The sequence below is a fragment of the Rutilus rutilus genome, assembly GCF_951802725.1.
Source record: "Rutilus rutilus genome assembly, chromosome: 3".
Classification (NCBI taxonomy): domain Eukaryota; kingdom Metazoa; phylum Chordata; class Actinopteri; order Cypriniformes; family Leuciscidae; genus Rutilus; species Rutilus rutilus.
This window is the reverse complement of record NC_140211.1, coordinates 11,210,908-11,234,691: the sequence shown is the minus strand read 5'-3', so window position 1 is coordinate 11,234,691 and position 23,784 is coordinate 11,210,908. Positions and strand designations below refer to the sequence as shown.

At 39.6% G+C, this 23,784-nt stretch overlaps 2 protein-coding genes across 3 annotated transcripts in view; one reads left to right on the top strand and one right to left on the bottom strand.

The window, feature by feature from the left end:
- Nucleotides 1–23,677, bottom strand: part of mllt3 (MLLT3 super elongation complex subunit) — a 60,483-nt gene extending 36,806 nt beyond the window's left edge. Inside the window, exons 1-2 of one of the 2 annotated variants that reach the window (XM_084405986.1) lie at nt 23,612–23,677; nt 20,470–20,650 (exon numbers count right to left, since the gene is read on the bottom strand). In XM_084405986.1, coding sequence (XP_084262112.1) covers nt 20,470–20,566 — 97 coding nt within the window. In that variant the 5' untranslated portion in view covers nt 20,567–20,650; nt 23,612–23,677. Of the gene's footprint in view, nt 1–20,469; nt 20,651–21,086; nt 21,228–23,611 lie in introns of those variants that run through there. The other variant, XM_084405985.1, reaches the window with a different exon arrangement.
- Nucleotides 22,561–23,784, top strand: part of focad (focadhesin) — a 64,676-nt gene continuing 63,452 nt past the window's right edge. The window contains exon 1 of the mRNA XM_084405982.1: nt 22,561–22,662. The gene's annotated coding sequence lies outside the window, so the exon portion shown is untranslated. The remainder of the gene's footprint in view (nt 22,663–23,784) is intronic.

Genomic DNA, 23,784 nt, shown 5'->3' with positions numbered 1-23,784 from the left:
GAAATATGGATACTGATTTTGAGATTTACTACATTCAAATTTTTAAAATTTTTAAAACTCAAAAAGTTTTTAAATATTATCTTTAAGTGAACATTAAGTGACGGCAATGGTAATCTAAATGTAAAAAAATAGCAGAAAGGAGCATTGCTATTAAATATCCTAAATTGTCCAATGTGGATAAATGAAAAAAAAAAATCTCTAATATCAGCCAATAACTGAAAATGGTACCAATATACTGTGCATCCCCAACACTATCTCACGACCAATTCGTACGAATGATCAAAAGTTCGCTAATTCGTACGAATTCGTACGACCTCACTCGTACGAATTTGTACGATTTGTCTAAACCCACGTGATGGGTAGGTTTAGGGGCGGGGTCAGGGGTAGGTCATTCGTATGAATTCATACGAATTGGGCAATTCGTAAAATATGTACGATTTTGCAAAAATTCGTACGAGTGAGGTCGTATGAATTCGTACGAATTAGCCACCTCGTAGAATTTGTACGTTTTCCCGTGAGCTCAGGTTGGCATCCCTGTATAAAATGACATATTTACATAAGTAAAAAGATGAATGGAAAGGGTTAGACATGCAAAAAGGTGGGCCATATGGGACCACTGTGTTCACACACAAAGGTGTAAATCGACACCTACCGCATGGGAACCACTGAATGTCAAAGAACCACCAAGGTCTCAGGTTCTCTTGGGCATGGTGGTTCACTCCCATTCATCATTTTCACAGGACATGCTAGAACACACTGTAGCCTGTCTTCCCGAACATGTCATCCTGCATAAACGAGGGATTCAGCATGGAGAAAAGAAGCTCTCTTCAGACCCCCATCATCCAAAACCACCGCATTAACATCTGCTTCTCAAGTACCCTGCCCCCATGGAGCAACACTTCAGCCTGCCGTTTCCCAGCTGTGCTTTCTCAAACACGCAATTCAAAACAAGGGGAAAAACTGACCCTGGATCTTTGCTCACTTTCAAGGCATGTTTTCAAACGCATTTCAGCAGTGCCAAGGCGCCATGGGTCATGGAAAACGCCCAGCTTAGTAAAGATTCCCCAGATGCCAACTTGAAACAACGAGCGATGACCCTCTCCCTCTGCGCTTTTCAACAAACAGTCCACTCTGTTGAATTCCTGCGAGCCCCGTCCCGCTCGGTGAAAATCGTCCTGGTGTGTAGTCAAGAGCGGCTCTGCTTGCAATTACAGCTGCTTGAGGCCCTCACTCGAGCGCGAGCCTTGACACTAGTGCCGTTTGTGCTTCGCTCTGCGTGCGGGTCTGTTCAGCATTCGCTGCAGACGAACGGGTGAAGTGATGAGAAACTCGTCAACAGCCATCATAAATAACTATATGTTGTGACAATTTTATGTAAATTACTCTGAATATCTGGGGAAAATTACACAAGCAGACACAAAAGGTAGAACTCAGCGTAATTGTACAACAGTATTGTAAATATGTTAGGTATCGAGATCTACCAGTGAACAACAGCATTCAGTTTCACAATACATTTTAACATAAAAAAATAAAAAATAAAAACTTAAAAAAAAAAAAAAAATAGAGTAATAATATTGTGAAATATTATTACAATTTAAAATAACGGTTTTCTATTTTAATATATTTTAAAATGTAATTTGCTTCTATGGCACAGCATCATTACTCCAGTCTTCAGTGTCACATGATCCTTCTGAAATCATTCTGATATGCTGATTAGATTTTTTGCTGCTCAAGAAACATTTATCATTATCATCAATGTGGAAAACAGTTTCGCTGCTTCATATTTTTAGGGAAACCATAATAAAAAAAAAATTCAGGATTAAAAAAAATTTAAATAAAAAAAACAACAACATTTACTTAAAATATTATTTGTGACAACATAAAAGTCTTCACTGACACATCTGATCAATTGAATGCATCACTGCTGAATAAAAGTGTGTGTGTGTGTGTGTGTGTGTGTGTGTGTGTGTGTGTGTGTGTGTGTGTGTGTGTGTGTGTGTGTGTGTGTGTGTGTGTGTGTGTGTGTGTGTACTAAATAAAATGAGTATATTAGGTATTATAAACAAACATGAATAAACAATAAATAATAGTATATTTATAAAAATTACATTATTGTACTGTATGTGCACAGACTTTATTGTAAAGTGTTACTGACACTGAAGTCTAATTCGCCGCTGGTTCTTTTAAGATTTTCCTATGGGGTTTTATAATGGGGATTTTCAATTTATGAGTAAAGTAAAGTCTGTGGTTAACATTGACGTTTTGTTCTACAACATAAACTGCACACACTCACACCCCAAGCTGTCTTATCTAAACGTACGTTTTCATAACTGCTTCAAAATTCGCGGTTTCACGATGGGAGTGTGTCATTTACGTTGTAGAACAAAACGTCAAAGTACAGTCACGCTATGTTAACTACAGGCTTTATTTTACTCAACCCCATTATAAAAACTTGGTGGAAAATCTCAAAGGAACCAGCAGTGAATTAGCCAGCATCACTCGGTCACAGGCCGCAAACGTGCTCCATCCAAGTACACAAACACAGACATGAATGCTTGGATGCATTGCAAGTGTGCAGTATACTGTATATACATACATTATTGGGTGCGTGCATGGCGGAAAGATTTTGTTTTCACACGCACTACTTTGTATGTAGAAAATCAGAAAAATATTTTCTTAATGAGGAAGAAAACAAGCTCAAATGTTAAAGTACAGACAAAAGTTAAAGGGATGGTTCGGAGTAAAATCAACCATTTTGCACCATGACCTCGAGGCCTTTTTCCCCTTGGTCGAACATTATTAAAGTTAGAGCTTATTTAGAGATCAGCCGAATGGCTTAGTGTAGGTGCTAATGGATCCAAGGTTGTCATACAGAAAGCGATGCATAAGGGTGTAGTGTAAGGATGTCTGCCAGGGCTTTTACAGGCTTTTCCCAAATCACTGTAGTGACCTCGACGTCCGGGTTAGCGGTAGCATGAGCCATCAGGCAAGTGTTATTTAAATAAACTCCTGATGTACTTACAAACTTTCCAATGCCTCGCTTTAAGAGTACAGAACCTATTTGTACTACTGTAGAAGTTTGGTACCATTCCAGACATTATTAGTGGAGTAATTTACGAGATACAGCCTAGGATCCATTAGCGCATGCACTAAACCATCCGGCTGATTTCTCTAAATAAGCTCTAACTTTAATAATGTTCGACCAGGGGAAAAAGGCTTCTGGTGGGGGGGGGGGGGGGGGGGGGTTGGCTCGAGGTGATGGTGCAAAGGACCCTAGGTTGATTATACTCTGAACCATCACTTTAAAGGCTAAAACAAGCTCAAGTGTTAAAGTACAGACCAAAGTTAAAGGCTAAAACCACATATGAGTCAGGGTTTAATGTCTTCAGCAGCATCAAAATTCATTCCAAGACTCTAAATAGCATTGCATTGATTGCGGTTATCAGCTTTACAGGATGATTACAAAACAAGCAAGTCATCCAATAAATGGAAGAAAGCAGAGACGATAAGACAAACCTGTGCTGTTTTCAGTGCGCTTGCTGAAATCATCAACTCAATCAGATTGCAAGATTCGAATGGACCTCACCAGGCAGCACTACACAAAACTTACAACAACAGAGAGAGACATGGTTTTTATATTGTGACGGCCGCCAAAAATAACCTTTGTCCCGCAAAGATTTATTTGATACCACGTGTTTTTTCAGCCTTGAGCTTTGTAGCCAATCACAGACATAACTGTTGAGCCTGTGAACGCCGTGGCCAATCAGATGCGTTTAAATTAGTCAGAATCCGCTCAAGTTCTGCATGCTCACGAATCCTTTAATTATAACCAACAAAGTATGACCACCATGTCAATAAGAGTTTTCTTGCTCAGTGTAGACAGCGTCATTGATTATAAAAGGGAGTTTTCGCAAGAGTGCTGCTTTGTGTACTTAGCGTTGTAATTTGCTTCAAATGATCATGTCAGCGATCTTTGCTCGTTTTCTGTAGATAATCTATAATTTCCATGCTGATAACTACACATTGCTGGATTTACAACTGTAGTTACATGTGCGATTGAATCAGACTGACCATGATAACCATAGAAATGGATCTGATACTGTATGACAAATGATCTGCCATTTTAGTCAAAACAGTTGCTCAGTGACTTTTTACATATATTTTTACAGATTTGTTTTATAGACACAGTTCTAAGGACTTTATTTTATGATCTGTCCTGCATTTCATGAATAAATAGGATAAGTTAATATAATAAATTGCCTCTTTGCTTTTATTGTCAGTAATGGGCTCGCAGTTCACATGGGTGACCAACACTTGTGTGTGTGGATGGCCTTGTTCGTGTGCCATCACTGAAAACCTTTTTTGACCCAGGAAAAACCCTGAGAGAGAGCAAGCATCAAAATACATATTTCCCAAACTAAGTGGCAACATAATAGTGCTCCTTGAAGCATAAAGACTGGAAATAAAGCTAAATATGCACAGACTCCGAGGCACCCAAACCCTATATCTTCTAAATGTGAATGCATAAGAATTGAAACAAACCCTTAAGAAATGCAGTTTCCTGCTCCATCTCTAACGTGTGTTCGGGGTATAATTTTACTCGCAGACATAATGAGTCAATAAAATGCATTGTGGTATGAGTAGTATTCCACCATGACAATAAAACCTTAGCAGCCAGACAGAGTAAATAACAATAAAACATTTCTACCCGTGACTAAAGGACACAGCATTCCCGTTTGACTTTAACTATTCAACCACAGCCAAACCTTGGAATCAAGGTCTAAATCCCAGTAATTGACCGTTAGGGGTTGCGAAATAGCAACACCTACCCCTTTTTTAACCATTCCTAGTTGCCCTGAAGGCATTAACGGGGCAGCATTAACCAGAACCAAACTAGTGTGCACACTTCCATTAACAGGCATCATACTGATGATCAGTTGTGGGGTAAAATGTCACTAGGTTTCTCTTTAAAATGGCATTTGAAAAAGCTCTGACTTGACTGATTTAAACTATTATATTTCCTGCATGGTGCTTTTTTTTTCACCTCACCGCAGAAAGCTATGCAGCTTGTCAAGGCTTTGTTTCCCAAAGGTAGTCTATGTTTTAGCACCAGCTGTGCTGTCATCAACCCGTCTTCAGCAAGAAAAGGGCTGTTATGCTCTTATTCTTGATGTTGTGTTCTTAGGGCTTTCTAGTCTTAAAAAATCACTTAGTAATCTGAAAGAAAAAAAGAAAAAAAAAGAAGAAAAAAAAAGAAAAAAAGCACATTGGGATCCTGTTTAAATTAAGGAAACCAGATCCCAGATACAGGAATTTCTCAGGAGACAGTTGCTTGCTTACCGATAAAACGGTTTCAGAGATACCGAACAGAAGGAAAGTCTTACTGCACCACATGAGGCAAACAAAAACAGTGATGTCATAATGTGGAAATAGCAAGTGAAGGTGAAACTCTGGGACTGTTATGGCCAAATCTACCCTCTGTTCTACAGTTCTCTCATTATTTTGCCTCCTTATTGCTTTTCTGTCTTTTAAAAAAAAAAAGAGTAATTCTGGCGGTCTGCAAAATTGTCAGTTTGCCAACATCTTGTTCTCTGAGAATTATCCATACATTCAAGCCAGTGGTCTTTCCTATAACTAAAAGTTAATTTAATAAGTCGATACGGTTTCAATTCATCAATTAATAATAATAATAATAATAATAATAATAATAATAATTAAAGCTGCAAGCAGCATTTATCGGGGTTCAAGCATTTAAGGCCTTTAAGCACAAAAGCATCAAAAGTTATTAGCAAGCATGTAACCACTGACATAATAGATGGAAAATACCATTTACAGCCAATACAGGCAATGTACCATAGGAAATATATGGTTTTAAAGCTTTTTAACAGTTATAGCGCCACCTATGGTCCGATCTCCATGAAATTTTGCATGCTTATTAATGATGTTGTGAAGTTTTCCTTTAGGATTTATAGGCTTTTGAGTGTATTTTGTCACGCCCCTTTTCTAAATGACCCTGTTACAGCCACCCAAATGCAAAAGTACTATTGATAACTATTGATCTAGAGAGTCCAGAGAATTGTCCGCCAGGGATCACAGTGGTGTAAGACACTTGAGTCTGGGACAAAAGGTCTAAGAGTTACGAGCGATTTTGTACTTTTGGTTGCTATAGCGCCACCTATGGGCCAATCGGGGTCATACTCTGATAGGTTGTCCCCAAATTGAGGCCTACCATCTGGCCAGGTTTCAAGTCTCTAGGCCTTACGGTTTGGCCTGCACGATGCGTTTTACGAATCCTTACAATTACAATAGGGTTTCAGCATTTCATGCTTGAACCCCTAATAAAAAAGTGAATCATCACCATCCACCATCAGCATTGTTGATTCCATGTGGGCAATTATGATGTTGTAAAGGCCCACACATTTTGCATAGCTAATACAGACAAGCATTCATTTAAAGGTAGGGTACACTGACATTTTTTTGTTGTTGAATTTAATAAAAAAAATGATCGTAAGTGGTTGCACACAATTGATTTTAGCTACATTTAAACAAATGCATTAAGTTGAACTAAAATTGATTAAGTTCAACTTAATGCATTTGTTTAAATGTAGATCAAATCAATTATGTGCAACCACTTACGATAAATTTTTTTAATTAAATTCAACGAATCATTTTTTTCAGTGTAGGCAATTTCGGGAGAGGCTAGCAATAGCAAGCTAGCTTTAAAACATGAGATCCCGAAGCCTCTCCAAAGTCACGCCTCCTCCAAAACACATGAACAGCCAGAGCAGAGTCTGCAAAGCGTCACGAGACACCGTTAAATTCTCTCATGTCTCAAAGCACATAACATTACAATAATAATGAGCGTAAACAACTTACACTGTTCTTACTTGTACCACCTGACTGCTGCAGATTCATTTTGAATTGAAATACAAACGCAAATATCCGAGTCTGAGGACGTGAACAGCTCCGGGTAGAATGTAACCGTTGCCGTCGGACCGAATGCATTGACTGGATGAACATTTTTTGGTCCTGAGACTTCCACAGAAGACATGTGTACATTTTTTTAGTATTTCGACCACTATTATTGATTTCTATAAGGATGTGAAGAGGGTTTCACCCAGAATAACAAAGTATTTATGAAAAAAATTGCCTACCCTACCTTTAACCTCACTCACGTCACTTAGCTTGTCATCCCCACAGAAATCCACTTTGACTAGATGAAAGAAAAGGTGGGGGAAAAGTGCGAGAAATAAAGGGTGAGATACAGGAAAAGGGGGTCATTAGTAAAACTGGTGAAAAGGCCAATTTAAATTGTCAAAAAAAGAATACAACAAAATAAAACAAATTCACTCCTGGATGAATCCTGAAAAAAACAATATTATAAATAAAATATTAAAATAAAATAGCCTCTATTCCTCGTCCCTCCAACCCCTATTTTGTACCATTTCCCCTCTACTTTGTCTTCCATAATGGCTGTTTGTATGCATGGCCACTATTCTACGATTGATAAAATTGTAATCTGTTCTAGTCATGTCAATAAAGCTATTCCACTTTTTGTTCAGACTTTAAGAGACAGATAGGGAAAGACGTGGACACCATTCAGATTGTTCTTGGGTTCGTCTAAATGAAAGATCAATTCCCCCCAGCAGTTCAAGTCTTTTCAGGTGGATGAATGAATTACACTTCACTGAGATAAATGGGGATAGTGTTACTTTGTACCTCAGTAGATTCTCAGCCGCAAAACGCAAGTTCCACTTTTGTGCAGCAGATCCTTTGAGACAGAGCATGCTTGATACTCTCTTAGATTGTCTTAAGAAGCTCCCTTTCTCTTTGTGGATCAAAGGTTCTCCCCTAAGGCACGACTGCAGATAGATGATGAAATCATTCAGCCCACTTACGCTGTATTGATTTAAGTGCACATGCAACATTCCTAGTTAGAAAAGTCATTGGTCATCATCTAATGATGATAAAGATGATTTAATACAGTGGTTTTGCCACAGCAAGCAAAATAGAGGCTCAACATAGTGCCAAAACAATATTGTAGAAGCATTGACATTATACAAATAAAAAGTGAAAATGTACAGTTATGTGGTTAGCTGCATTTTAGCGTTTACTTTTAGCATTGTTTAGACCATTGTTTCTCCTGCTGTCACCAGAACAGACCCGAGACCCATTTTGGGGTGGTGACCCACCAGTTCAGAACAAAAAAATAAAGAAAGAAAAGGACAAACTTCACAGCAAAAAACAAAAATAGAACTTTGGACTAATGATTTTTTTGTTTTCTTGAGGGAAAAGTATGATGATTAAAAAAGGGAAGAAGTTTGGTTCTTAAAGGGGTGGTTGATTATGATTTCACTTTTCTAACTTTAGTTAGTGTGTAATGTTGCTGTTTGAGCATAAACAACATCTGCAAAGTTACAACGCTCAAAGTTCAAAGCAAAGGGAGATATTTGCTTTTAAAGAATTCACTTTTTAAGGACTACAACAAACAGCTGGTAGGAACTACACGACATTCCTCCCGGGTTAGTGACATCACCAACCCTAAAATTTACATAAACCCGCCCCCTGAACACGATTTATAGATGATCAAGACAGAATATGCTAATCAGTGACTAATAGATAACTACACATAAGCTACATAAATTCATCAACTAACCATTCAGAAACGTCCTGTTGCATTCTACATGTAGTCACTTCTTCTTGAGTCTCTCCATCATTGTCTGCATCCGGTTTGAACAAAAAAGGCTAAAAGCATGTCTGTGTGAGTGCAAGCTGTTGAAGCTCCGCCCTCTGTGCCGGGAGCAGCAGCTCATTTGCATTTAAAGGAACAGACACAAAACGGTGCGTTTTTGCTCACCCTCAAAAAGTGACAATTTTAACATGCTATATAAAAAATATCTGTGGGGTATTTTGAGCTAAAACTTCACATACACACTCTGGGGACATATTTTACATCTTGTGAAAAGGGCATTATACCACCCCTTTAACTCTTTCCCTGCCATTGACAGAATTTTACGACAATCTATGTTTTCACTGTTATGGTAGGAGGCGCTGTTACACATCTTCTGAAAGAGTACTGAATCTATGGATCAAAACAAAGGCGAAGAAGCAGCAGAAACAAGTGATAGAAGCATTTGCTTACGCACATGTAAGCTAACGCGATCATAAACATTAAACAGCATATAGAATTAAAACTGCCCAACGTTACCGAATGAAATGTTGACCGACGAAAAGGTACAGGACTGTCAACACCCGTCATTGAAAATGTATTACATTACTGCCATATGTCTGCTTGTTTATTAAATATTTTGTCTATTTGCATTATGCTTGAACATAGCCATAACCGTGTAACACTCTTAGCTCCATTTATCAAATTTTACCAAGTTTAAGACCACAGATTTTTTTTTCAACAAAACTAGCTTAAGTTTGCAGATTCCAACTGGATCTGGTTAGCTTTCAAAGATAATGCGATGTAGAATACAGATGCACTACAAGATGATCTTACTGACTGGAGCTCATCGTATAAAAACCTTAAAGTGAAAAAAACTACAGTCTTCGAGTGCAGAGACTCGTTTTATGCCAAACTGTGGAACTTATGACAATTCAGGCACTGTACGGTTTTCCCAGGCATGTTTTTGGGTCAGCTTACACTTCTTGCGTTCTGCCATGTGGACAATGACCACAGCAGGATTCCCCCTCAGTGAGAGCACAGAATTGTGGGTCAGATTTCAGTCTCACATCCCTGCCAGCAACACTGTTACAAATTAAAGTCTCCTTGTGCTAGAAAAACCAAACAAAACATTTTTGTGCTTCCTAACCGTGCCTATAAAATCCTGCACAACAATTTATATTGAAGGCACACAAAGAATTTGCATAAATCAAGAGTGATTGTGAAAATGATGGCAGAGTGGAGAGTGGAAATCAATCTTTTTATTCAAACATGTTTATATGTTTGAATGCGGATCAGCCACAGTGAATAAATCAAAACTAGCCTTGCCAAATGTTCATGAGTCATTTTGAATAAATAAATCTTCACTACCAGTAAAGAGGATTCATTACGACCTGGTTCAGTTGTGATTCCAATCTTTTTCAAATTTGCTTGTCATTTGAAACACTATTAGCCCTTTTTGCAGTTGCATTAGTGTTCTTATTGGCACTTCCGAATTACCTGCATCCTCATGACACCTGATTAGGGCAAACATGACTAATGCATTACATGCACTTTCTTGTTTGCATTCTGCCAGGAACATAAATGCAAGCTTCCAGGAGTGCAGTCAAGAAAAGACAGAGCCAAATGCTTTATGGCGTGCACACATACAAAGCAAAGGAGTGAAAGAATTGCCAACAGACAGCCCTTATAAACCATGCTTCAATAAACCACTTCCTCCCCCCCCCCCATCTCCCCTTCACCCCCTTTGACTCACCAAACCGGGGGAAAATCAGCATTTATGGCCCAGTTCCTGTTTTGGACTGCTGCTCACAAACCTCCCTCCACCCCCTCTCTCCCTTCATTCTGTCCCTCCCTCCCTCTTCCGCTCCTTTCATCCCAGCATAGGAGGCAGTCTGGAGTTTCATGGCTACAGAGCCCTTTGTGCATCACCTATACAAGGTGGTATAATTTCTGCAGCGTCGTAAAACAATTACAGGGCCGTTCATGCAGCCTTGCTAGTGCTAACTATACCGTCTGCCTTGTGCTGAAAGCACCGCTGTTGTCAAAGGTCGTATTTTAAGGAATAATTGGAAAGGCTAATCCATTATATGGCACACACACATACACACACACTATGATTGGAACTAGATTCGGTGATTCGCTGAATACGCTAATTTGTGAATGATTTTCACAAGTACACAAATGATTATGGCAGCTACACTAAAATGAGTATGGATGCTGCAATATTACAGTTCTGGAGTAAATATATACAACACATGGTCGCCGTGATTTTGCCATGCTCCTGGGCCAACATATTTTGATGATCCTGGAACAACATTCCGGTCCAAAAATGTTGTCCCAACCCTATCCCTTCCCCTAAACCCAACCCTACCCATAAGTTATCCCTAAAATCAAAGGGAAACGGTGAACAACACTGATGTAGAAGCACCTAACCCTGGTTGTAAGCCTAAACTTGTCCCTCAGATCTGATTGGTTGATTTGAACATTGTTTCAAGATCAACAAAGATGTTGATCCAGGAACATACCTGATGAAATCACATTCACCATATACACACACACACACACACATACAAGATTCAGATCAAGTGCAATAACTGGTGGATAACGCCATTATAAATAATGTCCTAGATATTCACAATGTGCCTTACTGTGCATTCAAGATATTCAAAATGATGCATTTTTTTTTACAAGCCACAAACATGTGACATGTTAAACGGGTCAAAGTATGATCTGGCAGCAGCCATGCCTTCACAGTTTAATGATATGTGCATGGTTAAAAGATCACTGCGAGTTCCTTCGCTGGGAAGAGATTTGACAGTCAGGCATGATGGGAAAAAGAAATGTGTGACACTCACACTCCCAATTGGCAGAATTTATTCCACATGTAGGGAGAGACATATCATCATGCAATTCAGCCAGAGAGACCCAATTATTTTAGCTCTCTGTGTGTGCGCGCGTGCGTGTGTGTGTGCGTGTGTGTGTGTGTGTGTGTGTGTGTGTGTGTGTGTGTGTTGTCGAACAAGAAAATGACATGATTGCAAGATGCTCACTATGCCAGAAATGAAATCGCAGTTAATGACTGCTCATAAAGTGTACAATCATTTCAAAAGATTACATTATAAGAATGCAACCATGCATGGAGAGATACTCACAAGGTCTCGGTGGAAACCTGTTAAACGTAATGCACAAAGAGGCAGTAGTACTTCCAAAACTGACATTTTTATCCAACAAATTGAGGTAGACAGCTAAACAACTCACTGAGAAATGAAATGGACAGTTTCATAAATTCAGCAGTTAACTTGAAGACGATGCTTTGGGACAGAAAGCATTCAGAAATACGTATCCATGTGTATACAAGTTGCTTCATTAATTTAGCTGTCACGTTATTCATACAATCTCTAATGCACAAACTTGGACACATCATCAGTGTTGTTTCCTAGTGTCATTGGGTGTTTCAGGTCTTTCAGCAGACACCCTCGTCCAGGCGACCTGATCGAGGTTAATCAAGACTGTGGCATTCAAGTGGCATTTTGCGGACACCCCTTTTCAACCGCAGCTATGTATCTTAATGCTAATCGGCCTGTGCCAGTTATTCCCAACATTCCTTAAGCCTGGCTGAGGAAATGACCTGCAAATCTTCGGCAACCCACCTCCACTGGCATTCCAGCAGTCCCTAATATTTCTACCTCTTTCTCTCTTGCGTGCGTCTCTTCCATTCTCTCCTACCAAAGCACAGTTGGCTCCAGTAGGATAAGCCGTTTCGTAGACTCCAAGACCAGGATGATGTCCGGTCTAAGCGTGGACTGGTTGATGTGTGCTGGAATTTTCAGCTGCCAATCCAGGTCAACTGTCATCACCCAGTCTCATGCTGTGCCAATGCTGTCACAAGTTATTCATCATCACCAACACATAAATCACAAATCATTGAGCATTTCAAATGTCAAACATATACATTAGGGACAGTGGCTCTCCAAGACGAAAAGGTACTCCCCCCACAATTTTGCCCCCACGTCTACAATTTCATAAATCATACTTGCTGTCAGAATAAAATTCCTACGCTCCTCAATTCCACTCTGCAGGGAGTCACTTCATCTCTCCTCCCATGGATGGATCGCTTCCCATCAAGGGGAAAGAAGCCTGGCAAGCGCACAGAAGAATAGGGGCGGAAAGGAAGGCAGCCCCCACTGACATCTAAGCCATACCTTGCCCGAGGAGGGCTTAAACTCTGTGGTTTCTGTGCAAATGCACGATAAGACACGAACACAACCCTTACTCCTGCTCGGGCCGAGTCAATGAGCGGGGAACAAAGTTAAAAGGCTCACAGAAGTTTCAGGAAAAGATGCCCACAGGCAAACAAGTTGACCTTCTCATTATAGGACCACAAGAAAGAAGAGCCGAGTGTCACTGACGAATGACGCATCAGCGTCAAAAACATTACAGAGATCGAATAGCACTAAATATGGTCAATGACTTTTGGAATGCATCTAAAGAATGATTTAATTCCACTCTTGGTCATTTAAAGTAATACTATACGCTCATCGCTGGTTATTCCAAACCCATGTGGCTTTGCCTTCTGTGAAACACAGGAGAAATGCATGTACTGGCCATTTCTTTTCTTCATGCAGTTACAATACTAGAGTATCAAAGAAACAAAGCACTGTAAAAGTGGTCTGCACCACTCATTCACCGAAAACGTTGACATCTGCTCTAGCTTATCTCGGCACGTTCATGAGAACTAAATGTCCAATTAGTGAACGAATCGGTTTTTTTAATCATTAATCTGGTTGACAGATTAATGGCCGGTTTAATCAGGATGTTATCCAGTACGTGACTAGAAGAAGTCCTGGTTGGTATAGCTGTATTTAAAGGGATATTTCACCGCTGGAAAGATGAATGTGTATTTAAATAGGGTCATTTATGTAGTAGAAATGTGAAATTATCTTAGAAGTTGGTGCCTTCGAGACAGAAAATGTATTTTTGGCTCATGTGGATGAAAAACAACAACTCCCAGAATGCATTTGCTTCGCTGCCCTACGAGGCCATTCCCAAGCCACGTCAACCGGTTACAGAGGGCAGTATCGGAAGAAATTATACAACTAGGCTACTAGTCGACTCGAAACTGAAAAGACGCCATTTTATCGTGAGATCCCCCTATGGGCGGGTCGAAAACATGCGGAACGAGCTCCTCCTACTGGCTGTAGTCTCTCGCCTCTGGCCAAAAAAGCCTCTGGTGACGCAAAATGATGATTTTCCCTCAAGAAAGCAGTGATTTTAATTTTATTTTTTTATCACAGAGACTGAAGGACCATTTTCTCCATTTAACACCAGAGAGCATAGATAAAGCTGTATGGGGCTGCTGCAGAAAACAGAAGAAGCATGATGTTATTTTAAGCTCTTCCAGCAATTGGGCTCAAGTGTCCTGTCAAATGTAGAGAATTCAGAGACATACTGACATGGTCCACTGATGTAATGATGATACAATCTAGCTTTGTCATTCCCTCTTTCCCTCAGCAATAAAAAAGCTAAATAAATTCAGTAAATACAAAAAAACAATCACACACATTCTGCAGACCCTCATGGCCTATAGTGTGGGCAGCTGGTATATCTGAATGGGATGCCTAATTAACTGTCAGCCAATGTTTGTGTCCCTGGATAAAAGACTAGAAACACCAATGTTTTCTACCGAAATGTAGAAGATTAGTGACTTGTCATGAACCAAAAGCCAGACATATTTTTGAGAGTATAACTGGCATAGATAGTGCAGGTGAAATTAAAGTCCATGTTCCACTCCATTTATTTGGGTTTGTTGCCCCCCTATTCCTGCGCTAGCACAAAATATCAGGTTTCCAAGGCTACACAGCATGCCTGCTAATCATGGCTGTTTGCTCCCTTTTTCCCAGCCAAAAAAACACTTTTCACCTTTGTTTAAATGTCCAGGTAGACATGATTTCTGAAATTGGGAAACATCCACAAAAGCACCCATCAAAAGAGCTTAAAAGGGGGAATTTTACACACACTCATGTCACTCCAAACCAGTGAGACTTTCTTTCTTAACACAAAAGAAGACATCTAAATGTCCATACAATTAAAGTCAGTTATGTTATTTTCCTTTCAGTTTTGAAATCTCTTTTTTGTCTTTTATAGAATAAAAAAAAAAAAAACTCAGGTTTGGAACAATAGGGTGATTTAGGGTGTGTTCACACTTGGCTGGTTTGGTTAGATTAAAACAAACTCTGGTGCGATTGCTTTGTTAGTGCGGTTCATTTGAATAAGGGCCCTTTCACACCTACCTTGTTTGGTCCGGATTTTCGGACTTTTCAGTTTGATCCGAATCAAAATTACAGGTGTGAAACCTCCCTCGGACCACGGTCACAGACGAAATTTAGTCCGACGAAAAGAGGTAGTCTCGGTCCGGATCAAACTGAACAAAAGTTTGGTTCGTTTCTAGTGTGAAAGCATTTTCTGTATGGTTCGGACTTTCAGATCATTTACAGGAAGTTCCGGTGGTTCTCGCAGGATTGCATGCAGTCTTCTCCTTTCCTGCCGGTGCCGATAAAATGTTCACACAACGAGGACATCATTTGGCGAATTTGAACTAGCCTCGAGTATAGTTGGTGCTGCAGGTAGTAATGCCGTATTAATAACAGTATAATGGTAACGATATGCGTCTGTTCATTCATTCTTGTCAACGTTTTTTTATTTTCTTTAGTTACCCGCCGAATTGACAACACGCTGATGTCAGACACACGTCCGTTTACAAACCAATCAATGTCAAGATGCAGCCCACATAGATGATGTTGACAGGACGCAAGTATGTGATGTAAAGTTCTTTAGTGCGCTCGCATAATTGCAATGTGAAACCAAACCAAAACTTACCGTTTTGTATCAAAACATGAACTTTGGTTCGGACCTTGGTGTGAAAACGCTTTAAAGGTGAACTAAGTAACTTTTTTTACCTTAACTGAACAGCTTCGGAGTCATTGGAATGGTTATATTACTTATTTCGGGTTGAATGGTGGTCGTTTCGCACCCCCCTGATGCCCGTGAGCGGAAAATACGCACTTGCAACTTTGGGGCAGCGGGCCGCCGGCTGCCGTGGCAGGTCTATATATCAGGTCTCGCGATGTAAACAATTGCTTTACGGCCAAAAGAAATCTGCTAAAATGCTGTCATTATTGCGCTCCCTCACGCTGTTCGAACCCGAATGAAGAAGACGTTTTAAAGAATGTCCCATCTGCTTTGATGTCGTTGATCTACTAGCCTCTGGTGTCTGAGAATAGCCAACGAGTTTTTACAACAGTGTTGTCAAATATCTATTCCGAAGCTGTGGGGGGAGCTCTAGAGAGAAACCTGCGAGCAAAAAGCGAGAATACAGCGAAGAAATCCCGAAGTTACTGAATGCAGCTTTAAGTGAGAACGCTGCCATCCGAACCTTGGTGCACACACCAAACAAGTGGACCGAGATCACTGAATAGATTCCAAACGAAGGTGCAGTTCAACTAAAATATGAACGCAACACGGACCAAAGACATGTCAACGAACCAAAAACAGGACACAATGTCATAAGATGCAACCCGAATGCTCAAGCTGTTTTTTCTCGTCATAGTGTAGTTGCGATGTTGCCCATCACAGTTCGGGGCAGGCATCAGAACCGCGTCTCCTCGCAGCAGATCTTTGTTTGTGTGTGACGGAGGGATTCCTGCTGCTGTTTTTTCACACATTTTATAAGCTCTTCGAGTTGTCAGCTGGTCAAAATACCATCATATATAGGCTACGCACATACTCGCTGTATGTGCTACTGCACGTATCCCAGCACACACAGCCTTGGTTTGGATGTTCGGTAAGTTGAGACGCAAAACATACGTAATAAAAGCCGACCAAACAGGTTGTGAACATATCTCTATGCCTTTAAGTTCAGTATCTTTAGGTTTGGTGTTAAAATGCCAAATGTGAACACTAAGCGGACAAGGACTAGATGTTGTTGTTTTTTGTTTTTTTTACCAAGCGAACCGAAATACAAGTGTGAACACATGTTAAATGATGTCAGAATTTTCTTTTTTTGGGTGAACTAACAAAGGCTATCTATGAATGAAGGTGGATACTTTTCAAATGACATACTGAGTAACTGTGAGAAAGGCACAAGGAAGCGCATAACCCCACGAGAGACAGCGAGGCAACATGTGTAATCTACAACAGCTGTGAAAGGGGTAACGTCGAACACTACTGAGGCTTCAAACACAAAACAAGGTGAGAGAGAAAAGGGACTTACTGCCTCTACTAGAGTAAAGAGTTTTGGAGAACTCAGCGAGTGTGTGAGCAGCTGTTCCTTTCGGGGCAGTATGGTGAGACTGTTGGTATTAAACTGTCAAACACAAGCCCGTCTGTGTACAAGGTTTTCCTCTAACTTCCCCTCGACACCAGCTAACACTGATCAAAGCCCTAAGGAGGGAGAGGCGGGGGGAGAAGGGGGTGGCGTAGCCTCCCGGGACCCCAAATAATAAGCCTGACTGTTTACCTTACAAGCGCACCATAAATTCTAAGTCTAAGAAAGCAGGTTTCTGTATCCATCCCCTCCACGGAGAGTCCTGTTGTGAATTATCTTCCGAGTACGCAGAAGGCCACATGGGGTGTTTGCCTACGTCTATTTTTCACGGCGTTGAAGAAAATGTAAATATTCAAAGTGCTTATTCATCACTGTTTTGGGTCTAATTAGGACTAGAATTTCACAAAAGTAGTCATTGGACATTCAAATTTCAAGGGAAATCCTGTTCCAAGCGTCATTAACATGAAGTATGTACATCTATCTACGTTAACTTAAGTGATTTAAACCCTCTTCCCCGAGTTCTTTCTGAGGCAAACACTTTGTCGGATCCATTATACACAAAGCTGCAGACCTCAGGAAGTACTTAGACTACTAATTCATCACAGCGCAAAAACATTTTAGGTATACTTCGAAGGTGGTGTTTGGTAGGGTCTCGAAAAGCTGGTGTCATAAGGCAGGATTTATTAGAGGTTAAGTATCCCCCTGCTGCTTTTGCATTTTTTTTCAGCAGCCCCTGGAAGACATTTGCCAAAGAAAAGAGGAGAGGGGCTAGAAGTTCAAGCAAACCCACATTTAGTGTAGCTCTTGTCATCGAAGAGCTTCGGGAGCGTGATTTCCAGTAGTTTCCAAATTAGGTCAAGCCCTTGATTTACAGCCTGTTTTAATGTTTTGAGAAAATAAATATAGCGGGGGGGGAGATTTCACCACACGCATAGAGCCTGAGAGCTGATCTGAAGCACACGTCCCCTTCAGATCCTAAGTAAACAACAACTCTTTGGCATAAATCAAACCTGCGGTGGTGGACATAATATGAACCCTATAACGCAAAGGAATGAGGGAAATATTAGCATACGTTTGAAGCCATGCATCTTGAGCTGTCCACAGAAGCAAATTAAGTCCTTCTCTGCAATTTTCCAATCTTTGTGGCTTGATTTCACACCACAGCAATAAAACACAGTCTTAGAAAGCTTCAAAATGTTAAATCAGAACAATTTAGCAACAGTACAGTTCTGTTGTGCGAGAATGCGTGCGGCCGGGGCTTGACATTAACACCCGCCGACCCGCCAAATGCGGGTTGAATTTTATATATAATATATACATTTTTCAATTGTAGTCTTTTAAAAAGGCATCTGAGGTAATGTACTAAGTGCACTGTAGTGTTGTCAAAAATATAGATTTTTCGATATCAATACGGAAATATCTAAAACGCTTCCAATTCTCATTTTTTCCGCAGAACAGATACAGGATACCAGCTCCTCTTTCTCTCTCTCTCTCATCTCTCCGACAGCGAGATACACACAAACCCGCCTCTCCTCACTCACTCGTTTCATTTGCTCCGGATGAATATTGATGGTGTTACAGGGTTTGAATTTTGCGCATTATTTTACTCATTCCTGTAAATGTTTTGCTCACACCCAGTGTCGCACATAAAGCCGCCTCTCAGTGCTAGGCTAAATTGAGTTATTTTTCACTGCTTATTGCGCTTAAACAGTCAAATACAAACAAAATAATGTGAAAATGCCGGTCTTGGTGAGTATTCACATAAACACAGTCAGTTATGTTTAAAGTGAACGTCAACAGTTGAGAAAGAAAACGCATGTGTAACAGTATAATGGATCCGTGCGTCGGGTCCTAATTTACCTGCTGCCAAATTATGAAATAATATTAAAAGTATCTATATAGCATGGCATCAATGTCAAAATTGTGGCCAGTGAAAATGTTGAGTGGCTAGTAACTTTGGACAACCAAAGTTAACAGAAAAGTTAATGTCAAACCCTGCCTTCGAAGGTATATTTTTGTGACGTGCATGATTAAACATCCATTTATCTTTGTGAAAACAACATGTACGCACAATTTGTGCAAAAAACACCCCATGCAATAGGGGGGAAATGGTTGGCTGGAACAAAGAAGATCTAACAACTGTTCTCAAAGTGCAAACGCTCACATGCGATCTAAAAGGAGTGTAATGACAGTGACTTTCTCCAGCACTTACCACGTCACAGCAAACTCAGATTAAACACTTCGGGCAAGGAGAGGAAACCAGCAAATATTTTAATTAATTCCTTCCAAGGCTTTCATCAACCGCTACTCCTACATTCCTCCTTTCAGACCAGCAGACGCTTGCTTTCTTTCATTCTCTCTCTCTCTCTCTCTCTCTCTCTCTCTCTGTTACAGGGGTTGAACTCACTTTCATACATGACCACCAATACATGAGTTGATTGTAGAAATCATAAGACCATAGAAAACTGTTTGGAGTTAACAGTTTAATAAACGTAAAAGACATAACTGGTATTATCTGAATCGGTAGGTTCTCCTGTTGGACATATATCTGCATGTTTGAAAATCAAGAAATACCATGTCTGACCAGACGGGGAGGGTCCATGCGGGACGCACAAAGACAGTACAATATAGGAGAGTGTGTAGGGCTACATTATTAAGTATTACCTGTATACCATTTTATTGAAATGTTTGAAACTAATGAGGGTGGGTGCGCCAATGGACTAGGGAAGAAAAATTTGAATATATGAATTTGGGTCTCATTTTTATTACGATTTTATTCAGTTTTCTCTGAACAAAACTGAGGCTGAACGTGTTCTAAATGAGACATACACTGTCAGAGATGAGCAAACGCTTACATTTCCACAATGATACAATATACAAGTCCGCTAACCAAAGGATAACATTGAGTTATTATTCTACTCTTAAAAATAAAGGTTCCAATGGGGTTTTTTTTGCAGCGATGCCATAAAAGAGCCATATTTGGTTACCCAAAATAACCTTTCAGTGAACGGTTTTTAAAATAACCATGTTTTTCTTACTGAGAGGAACATTTGAATAATCTTAAAATAAACTTTTCCCCACTATAAAGAACCTTTTGTACAATGAAAAGGTTCCATGGATGTTAAAGGTTCTAAATGGAACCATCAATGCCAATAAATAGCGCATTTATCTGGAAACTTTTTAAGAAGTAGTCGCGCACTCATTACTGCGCGTTGTCAATGGTATCAGAAAAAGACAAACAAATCCACAATTGTTCAAGTAAACACACATGAACGCACAATATTTATTGCTAAAAATACTTATTTATGCATCCCTGATATCTAGCACTTTTTGTCCCTGCAGCGCTCCAGTAGACCATCAGACAATCTCTGCATGCATCAAGGTGCACTCAGTCTGGATCACACACACACACACACACCACTCCTGCCTTTCTATTCAACAGAATCCACAAACGATAATAAACCGCTTCACATACCTCTTTTTGGTTTCGGGAAACTTTCGTGAAGATGAAACACGACTTTCTCCACAAAATGCTGAATGTTGCTGTGCTCTGGTCCGCGGACAAACACCATCCAGTCGTGCGTAAAACCTTCCACGGTGGGTTTCTTTCGAACCTGGGCACGATGACCGAGTTCCAGCTTCACCTGAACGGCACCCTAAAACACCCAAATGTTCACTTTATAACGATGTCGCCAATTATAAAGTATAAAAGGAACAGTCTGAGCGCGTGCGTGTTAAAACCACTCAATAGCCGCATAAAGGTAAAGCAAAATAATGGTCGAATCGTAAGTTTCTGGCATGTTATTTAACCTTAACGTACCAAAATAAATGATAGAAACACAGCACTGAATATTTGTTATTGAATGCCCTCCTTTTGTTTGAAATCTTTCAAGCGCATCACTTTTGCAGACATGCACTAATACACTGGAAACGCACGACTCCACTAGTTCTTCTGTACTTCAGTATTCCGATGGAAATATGGCTGGAAAAGCCTCATACGCGTCTAATCGCCTTTCCAAACCGGACGAAAACGAACAGAGGCACTGGAGGTCCAAAACACCGCACCGATATAACAGGTAAAGCCCTACTCACCGAACTGGCCATTGCTGAGGCCACGGGGTAATGCTATTTCATGGAGAATTTGGTTTAAATAAGGACACCGAGGACTGTAGACGCCCGATGGCGGACATGGTCTTTTAATTGAGCTCTCTGAGTTTTCAAAGGCTGAGGAGTAAAGTGAGACGCATGCGCGTGAGTGTCAGCGCGTGCTCTCGAGTCGCAGTCGGTGCGGTGCGCGAGACGAGCCAATGGCAGCGCGAGCGAGTGAAGTGCCACTATTAACCCGTGTAAAACCACCTTTTCACTGCTCAACAACAGTTATTTATTACTTGCTCTGTGTTAACCATGTTACATGTTATCTATGTTTTCTATATTGTGTTTAGGTTATGCTCGTATATTGTGCTTTTCTACTGTTCTATGTATGTTGCTGTAACTAATACCCAGTTAGTTTTTCAATAAAATGTGAGTGACTGACTATATATCAACTAATGTGATTTAATTTGGCCTATTGGTTTACACTGTTCTTGTTTCACACTGAGTGCATTTAAAAAAATAATGTAAAAATGCTTCTTAAACACCTGCTAATTTATTAACTGTTATTTTACAATATTAAGTCAAAATTACATTATAAATTAAAAGACATGTAGTTTTACTGTAAAAAAGCCAATGGTTAAATGATAAACCATAAATAAATTGCTAAAATGTAGGGAGAAAATATATATCGTTTTTTTAATAATCATATTAATAATATAATTTCAGCAATATGGTATGATCAACATCAACACTATAATATAATATAATATAATTTGTGCTTAATCAGTGATTAGTGCTAAATTAATGATTAATTGTCATTAATCACATGCATAAAGTTTTTGTTTACATAATATGTGTGTGTGTGTGTGTGTATTATATTTATATATGTTATGTCTGTGTGTGTGTGTGTGTGTGTGTGTGAGATATATGTGTGTGTGTGTGTATACAGTAGGCTACACAAACAGACATATATATGTATATAATATACATAGATATAATAATATATATACACACACACACACACACATATATATTATGGAGACAATATATTTTGTTAGATGCATAGATCAATCGTGATTAATCGATTTGGCAGCACTAAATATAATATAATATAATATAATATGAAAATTACGCAGTCACACTTAGTCTATTCTACTTAATTTGTCTTGATCTCTGTAAGCGGCATTTCCTTTATTATTTATTGGGAAAATAAATAGGCTATAGAACAAAAGTCCACGTTTAAACACCTGTCTGTAAGAGATGTCCTACATTTTAAAATAATTATTTACATAAAATATTCTGACATTTTTTTTTATTTTTTTTTAAGAAAGACATCAATGAATGCAAGAAAAGTATTAGAAGGGTACTTTAAATCTGCGAGTTCCATAATGTGGCTACGGAGAAAAGCCATGATTTTGCAGTTAAAATATTGAGAATAATACAGTGATATTAACGTAACGCTTTTATTAAGTTTGGTCCTCCGCGCACACTGTAGAAGCATGTTGGCGCTTTGAGGGTTTCGCGAAAAAGTTAGCAAAGTGCATCTAACCCTCACTGGAATATAGGAGTTCTCTGGGTAAGAATATCCCGTATATCACATCAGCCTGCTTGTTTATGTGACGCCAACATCGTTAACACAGTTATAGATACATTTAGTGAAACTGACAGCTGCTAGGTACTAGGTAGCGGGCTTTCCTGTATTACAGCAATATACAAACAGGAACGTTTCTTCCATTGCTAAATACATATTTGGAATTGAATTGCAATATTTCATCACACAAATTCGGAAGTAAATGAATATCCGCAGTGGGCTAACCTTACAGAAAGTACTGTGGTGGTGGTATCAGATGGTAATACCATGATATTGAATGATTGCTTGCTTTATTCATGTAAAATGTTTACATGGCGCTCAAATGTAATTCGAAAAATACCCTTAGTACGTGGTATTACTGTGATACATGTCCATTGTGGTAGTACCATGGTATCATTTGAAAACGGACATATGCCAGTGACTTAAACACAGCATCACTTAAACAATGATGCATTATTGTGGACACACAATTAGTGCAGAGCAAGCAGTCCCGAGCTGAAGCCTTTGTGCATTTGGACAAGTAGCCAAAGGCTGGAAATCCCTGGAATATTTTTAATTCTTTGCTTTGCTGACAAAAGCTTGTGTGTAATATTGATCAGATAAAAACAACCAACTAGTTTGCCGACATTTAAATGCAAACCTCTACCTACAAAAAAGATGACAGTTTTAAACTACGAGTCAAACATGACTAAAAATAGTTTTGTAACTTTTTTTTTTGTGTGGCATTTTCTCGATGCACTGTTTATCATCTGTCAATACTGAATGCAAATAACTCTCAAAGTACAGTAAAGCTTAAACTAATCTGGAGATATTTATCCAAAATATTACTCAGTTGCAATCTACAGCAACATAAAAATCCACTTTTATTGTAATAAAACTTGACTTGAATACTTTGGGCTTAAACAGACTTTAGTCAACGAATTTCAAATCTTACCTGATTTGCCCGAGCCACTCTTTGCTGTCAGTCGAGCTTCTGTACTGTCACTCTTTATGGAAACGCAGCAGGTATTTCATCACGCACACGCAGTGCTTGTCAGATAACAGTCCCACGAGGGGAGGGGCGGTATATTAGGGCTTGCATTGTCTCTTTCTCCCATGTGCTGTGGC